This window comes from Colobus angolensis, unplaced genomic scaffold (genome assembly GCF_000951035.1).
Source record: "Colobus angolensis palliatus isolate OR3802 unplaced genomic scaffold, Cang.pa_1.0 Scaffold309, whole genome shotgun sequence".
In the NCBI taxonomy this organism is placed as follows: domain Eukaryota; kingdom Metazoa; phylum Chordata; class Mammalia; order Primates; family Cercopithecidae; genus Colobus; species Colobus angolensis.
Genome location: NW_012116366.1, coordinates 1,608,844 through 1,615,657, shown reverse-complemented (window position 1 = coordinate 1,615,657; position 6,814 = coordinate 1,608,844). Strand labels below are relative to the sequence as shown.

General features: G+C 37.3%; 1 protein-coding gene across 1 annotated transcript in view; it reads right to left on the bottom strand.

Moving 5' to 3' along the window:
* Positions 1-927: 927 nt before the first annotated feature.
* Positions 928-6,814, bottom strand: part of ERLEC1 (endoplasmic reticulum lectin 1) — a 26,502-nt gene continuing 20,615 nt past the window's right edge. Inside the window, exons 9-11 of the mRNA XM_011950570.1 lie at positions 5,522-5,683; positions 4,709-4,768; positions 928-1,063 (exon numbers count right to left, since the gene is read on the bottom strand). Coding sequence (XP_011805960.1) covers positions 935-1,063; positions 4,709-4,768; positions 5,522-5,683 — 351 coding nt within the window. The 3' untranslated portion in view covers positions 928-934. The remainder of the gene's footprint in view (positions 1,064-4,708; positions 4,769-5,521; positions 5,684-6,814) is intronic.

Sequence of the window (6,814 nt, the reverse complement as noted above, 5' to 3'; positions counted from 1 at the left end):
AAATAAAATAAAATACTGTACGTTAGGCACTGTAGTATAGGAGACAAAGCCTAGGCCAAACTGTCAATCTCAAATGAGCAGGATCCAAAGAAAAGCTTCATTTTACCAGTCTAACACTCATGCTTCAACATGTATTATACATGATACCACAACTGTTTTCACATAAAACATATACCTACAAGGATAAGAGAAATCAATCTGTTTAGTATAATAATTAAATGTCTACATTTTAATTTTGCTGACTTTGACTCTGATCAGCCCAAAAAGTAAGTACACTCTGAAAACAATCCAAATCATCTGTTTTAGGAAGGAAAAGGTAATACCCAAGAAGGAACAAGAAAGAATAATTTAAAACATACTGAGTAAAAGTCTACAAGAAAAGCTAAAGTGTAGTTATTCTTGGGAAATGAGATTAACTTACTGGTGTTTTGACAAGATATACTCATATATCCTAAAACAGATGTGAGGTAGTTTTTAAAAAACAGCCTTAGTTCTAACAGAATTGAGTCATTGTTACTAACAACACTGCCACTCTCATTAATGTACCACCCCCATTGCTAAAGGCAGCAGCCCAGGTTTATTGCATGCTATTGCCAGGCATTCTCCTTTACATAAATTACCTCTTAAATGACACAATAATCGTAAGAGGCAAATACCATTAGACAACAAAAGTGACAGATAAAAAAGATTATGTCATTTCTCCAAGGTAGGAAGTGATGAGCCAGCATTTGAATCCAGGTAGTCTGACTCCAGGGACTGTGCTCTGAACTATTACACTGTGTTGCTTCCTCAAGAAAAGAAAACTAACCTAAAAGATGTCCCTTGAAAAAATCTAACCAGGGATTTTACTTAAATGTTTGAATTTTTATGTTTTTAAATATTTTGAGTTTTAGAAATTCTACTAATTAGCTACAAAGGCAAGTAAAGTGAATCTTTACCTGACTGTCTGGGTACCATCATCTTGAAGATGATAAGCTCTAGCAGTATTCTTCTTAGCCCATTCAATATGCTCTTCTTGGTTCCACGTCCCAACAACCACAGAGGTTTTCCCACTATCCTTGTCCTAACACAGGAAAAAATATTTGTGATAATGCATCCTTGATATCATCAAGTAGATATTTATGCTGATGACCTGACTTTCTTGTAGGCTAGTCTTTACCTGCACAGTGGATCTATATTTAGGTGTAATGATATTAGTCAGATTCAATGAGTGTAAATTTAAGTACATTATCTTCTTTATTCCTTGCTTCTCTGAATAACGTAACTAATTTCTAGTCAGGCTAGCTCTAAATGTAGTTATTATTGGCTCTTCTATCTCTTTTCTCTTCTACAGATCAGTCCCATCAGTTCTCTCCTGGAGATTTTTCAGCTTTAGACTCTTCCTCTACTTTTTCACTGACAGCAACTCACCCCACAACCAAGGGCTTAATCTCTCATACCTAAATAATACTATCACATACTACTGCAATTCTTAATTCTATCTTTAGCCTCTATTTCTTCCACCGCAGCCTAAATTCATCCTATGCAATGTTATACTGATCTTTACACTATTCATTTGGTACCATACTTATTTCTCTATTGAAATTGTCTATCCAGAAACCCCTTTTCCCATCCTGCTTTTATTTTTTTAAACACTAACTACATACTGTCTAACATGTGGACATCCTTCCTTCTTTCTTCTTCCTTTTCCTTCCTACCTCCTTGCATTCCTTTGATTTCTTTCTTCACAATGTATGCCAGACAACCATGCTGGGCACTAATAGATATCTGGTTAGTAGAATTAAAAACCCTTGGCTGGGCTGAGGCTCACACCTGTAATCCCAGCATTTTGGGAGGCTGAGGCGGGTGAAATCACCTGAGGTCGGGAGTTCGAGACTGGCCTGACCAACATGGAGAAACTTCTCTACTAAAAATACAAAATTAGCCGGGCGTGCTGGCATATGCCTGTAATCCCAGCTACTCGGGAGGCTGAGGCAGGAGAATCGCTCGAACCCATGAGGCAGAAGTTGCAGTGAGCCGAGATTGCACCATTGTAATATAGCCTGAGCAATAAGAGGGAAACTCCATCTCAAACCCAAACCAAACCAAAACAAAAAACCCCTATGGTGGCAAAGGAAACAAGCAGGGCTAATGCCCAGTGGAGGTTAGTGCCTAATTTAAGAGACAGCTAATAACATTTGGTTTTAGCTACTAGAGTAAGTTCCTGGATAGGCAGAAATTAGAGCAGCGAAGTGAAGTGTTTAAGAGGTTGGATATGGAGCCAGACTGCCTGGGTCTGAATTCTAGTTTCCCCAGTTACTACCTATTTGACCTTAGGCAAGTTATTGAACCTTTATTTCTGTTTCCTCATCTTGGAATAATAACCACTTCTTAAGGTTGTTATGAATATTAAAAGAATATGTGTAAAGTACATAGTGCCTGGCATACAGTAAGCACCCTATTTGCTAGTTACTATTACTTTTAGTATCTCTCTAAACACCTAACACAATTCCCTAGAAAGTTCCAGGTTATACAACCTTGGCTAAAATAAGTTTTGTAAAACCTAGTGTTGGCAAGTGTATAGGAATGGAGCCATTGTTTATGGGAGTGTAAACTGGTCTAACTCTGGAAGGCAATTTTCCAGTATGCAGATACTTTGACGAAGGAAGTCTGTTGACAGAAATGTCCCTTATGAATATACTTGCAAAAGTATAGCAACAGAACTATTTTTAAATGTTGACTAAAACATATCACAGCAAAAACTGGAAACAACTTAAACGTCCATTAGCAGAGGTCTGGTTAAATACACTGTGGTACAGACATAATCCTCTGTACCTGCTGAAAAGAATGAAATTGAGTGTTGCTGACATGGAGCAATCTCCAAGATACTAAGTGAAAAGAACAAGTGGCAGAACAGTGCATGATCCCTTCTCTATAAATAAAAAAGTTATAGCAACATCTATACATATGCATTTTTTTTGGTGGAGGGCAATGAAAATGTTAACAGTAGTTAAACTTTTTAAAGAAGTGGTATGATGGCAGAGGAGAAACATACTTCTCATTTAAAATTTCTGGCATACATTTCTTTAAGAAACTTATCAGGTATTATAAGGGTTGTAGTTTGATGGTACTTATCCTTTTTCTGTACTGTTATTAAAAAAACAAACATCTGCAAAGTAGCAGGAACAAATGGAAAAAATACCTAAATGAAACCCCTTAGGTTTAAGTGAAAACAAAACAAAACAAAAAACAAACCCAACACATCCTAGTCTATGGATGTCTCATTCATTTTGGAAGATTTAAATGTGGAAGGTGAACTGACAATCTGTCCCAGTATGATCTATCTTGGAATTTGAGATCAGTTCAAAACCTTGTGAGTGGGCAAATATACACTTTTCTATTTTGGGTATTATTTTCTTTTTTAGATAATAAAAACAGCCTTTTAAAGCAGCTAGGTTCATATTCATTAATTAAAGCTTGTCTTCAATACCTAGCAGCTTACTTTACTAAACAAAGTGTAAGTAGGACAAATAACATAATTGGAACTTGAACCTCAGAATTTAAGCAGGCTAGCTCAAGTATGGGAGAATATGCTGAGTTATAAAATTATAAATAAAAGACTAAGAACTCAAAAAGTTTAATCTTAAAACTTATTTTAAACTTAGACGATATGGTATTTTCTTTTTTAAACATTTTTAAAATTTTTGGTAGAGATGGGATTTTGCTCTGTTGCCCAGGCTGGTCTTGAACTCCTGGCCTCAAGTGATCCTCCTGCTTTGGCCTCCCAAAGTGTTTAGATTACAGGCATGAGCCACTATGCCTGGCTCAGGGTATCTCATTCTTTTGGCTGAGAAACTTGCTGTATTTACCCAATTTTTGTAACCCTAGCGATAATGTATGATCTTACCATTTATTTTCTTTATTTTCTTTTTGAGGAGTCTCGCTTTTTTGAGACAGAGTCTCGCTCTGTTGCCCAAGCTGGAGTGCAGTGGCGTGATTTCAGCTCACTGCAACCTCTGCCTCCCAGGTTCCAGTGATTCTCCTGCCTCAGCCTCCCGAGTAGCTGGAATTACAGGCATGCAACCTCGCTAATTTTTGTATTTTTAGTAGTAGAGATGGAGTTTTACCATGTTGGCCAGGCTGGTCTCGAACTCCTGACCTCAGGTGATCAGCCCACCTTGGCCTCCTAAAGTGCTGGGAATACAGGCATGAGCCACCGTGCCCAGCCTCATTTTAATTATTTTTTTGAGATGGAGTCTCACTCTGTCACCCAGGCTGGAGTGCTGTGTTGCAATCTTGGCTCACTGCAACCTCCTCCGCCTCCCAGGTTCAAGTGATCCTCCCACCTCAGCCTCCTGAGTAGCTAGGATTACAGGCATGCAAAACCATTCCCGGCTAATTCATTTTCTTAATTTAAAGATGAGTTATAAGAATGATTAATTTCTTGATCAAAGCTAAAGAGGTATAGCCACAACAGCTCATTATTCTACTAGGCTCATAGTAATACAAGCATGTAAGTAATTAATAAGCAATATATTACTTTAAGGTTACTGATTTGGTTAATGCCAAGTGTTCTATTTTCCAAAATTTGGAGATACTTTGATTATACTAATCATATTAAAATCATCTCATAATTAAAAGTTACACCATTCCCCCTTTTTTTCTACAATATATTTTTAAAACTTTAAACCATCTAGTGGTAGAATGACATATAAATGCTATTCTATACCTCATGGTATTGATGTACATGTTTGCCATAGCAGAATTCATATTTCCACCAACCAACACCCTAAATAAAAGAAAACATATTAGATCAAGTTAAGCACTGGGCCTCTCTCAATAATGCCACATGATAGTAATGGAAATACATGTTATTTTTAAAACCTGTAAAAGCAATAGTATGGCTGAATATTAAAATAAAACATTACTGAGAAATTAAAGACAAATACAGAGAATATGCACTGTCTTGGTAAAATTTTAAATACAATAAAACAAAAATTCCACTAGTAACTGTATTTCCCACTGGTGCTAACAGTCAGGGTCAAAAATTTTAACTTTGTAAAGAGAGATGTTGGCTGGGTGCGGTAGATCACACCTGTAATCCCAGCACTTTGGGAGGCTGAGGCAGGATGATTGCTTGAGCCCAGGAGTTTGAGATCAGCCTGGGTAACATAGTGACACCCTGTCTCTAATTTTTTTTTTTAAAAGGAGATGTTAATTCAAGTTTGAAATGTGATTGCTACATAACCAAAATGTGGGATATACAATCGCATGCTCGTTCTAGCAATCAACCAGAATCACATATGATTGCCAGAGAAAAGGTCAAATTTTTACCTTGTGAAATAAAGAACATAAAAGCTATGGATTAGATTATAGACACGTGGGGAAATGAGACTGCAGAAAGAAAATGTTCTTTGAGGATGACAGGATCCTGTCATTTCTCTATAGAAAAAATCCTTTTCAGTGCTGCTGATGCACCAATGACCATACCTGGCAGGCAAAGTTGTAAAATAAATATTTAAATGGAAGATTTACTTCTCACCCCATGAAAGCAGTAAGAACCACTAAGAAACTCTTTTATGAGCTGGTCATCTGTCAATTTGGATATGTGGGTTGTCCCAACAGTGAGCAGTGGCTGAGAGCCAATAGCAATGGGCTTGTGGATCGCTGGAAATCTCTCTTCTTTTGTTGATTGCAAATCTTCCTAAAATTAAACACACACATGTTTAAGGGTTTCCATGTCACACTTAATTTTTTTTTTTCAGTTACAGCTTAAGTTATTTTTAAACTGCAGAAAATTAGAAAAATAAATTGTCCACTTGATTTTAATACATTTTAAGGTAATGGACTTTGCAGCACTTAACATAGGGAAAGCTCTAGACGAATGTTAATGCCATCTATCAGTTAGGACCATCCTAAACATTAAGGGATAATTTCCATTTCATATATTTTATCTCCTTCTTCTTCTTTTTTTTTTTTTTGAGACTTGTGCGGTTCTCAGCTCACTGCAACCTCTGCTTCCTGGGTTCAAGCAATTCTCCTGCCTCGGCCTCCCAAGTAGCTAGGATTACAGGAGCCTGCCACCACCTGTGGTTTTTTTTTTTTTTTTTTCAGTACAGATGGGGTTTCACCATATTGGTCAGGCTCATTTCATCCTGATCTCAGGTGATCTGCCCACCTTGGCCTCCCAAAGTGCTGGGATTATAGGCATGAGCCACTGCACCCAACCTTGTTTCATTTTTCTTAATAAGTACTTTGCTCTACTTGCTAAGCTCTGTGTCCCTACATTTGGTTTTGGAAAATGTGGTCACTAAGGGTAAATAAAGAATAACAAATAGGGTAAAGAGAGCTAGGTTCCAATAAATATGCATATTAGCTACAATTATTAAAATATAACAGCAGCATGCCTGTAATCCCAGCTACTTGGGAAGCTGAGGCATGAGAATCTCTTGAACCTGGGAGGTGGAGGTTGCAGTGAGCTGAGATCACACCACTACACTCCAGCTTGGGTGACAGAGAGAGACTCTGTCTCAAAGAAAAAAAAAAAGGCAATAAGGGAGCAGAGAACAGGAGACTCAGAGAGGAAGAGGTGGCTCAAATAGGCTTTGACCAAGAACTGAAATATGAAGACTTCACAAAGAGAAAAACCCTCAATCAATTCTTGAAACATGAATAATAATTTGTGATTTATGTGTTTATCTGTGTGTTCTGTGACTATGTGTGTATATGTGCATATAGACTTGAGGAAGAGGTAACACAAAGATGTGGGGGTATGATATTTAAAACTAAAGAGATAAGCAGGTGCTATATGGTAGAAAAGTAAATGCTGAGAGAT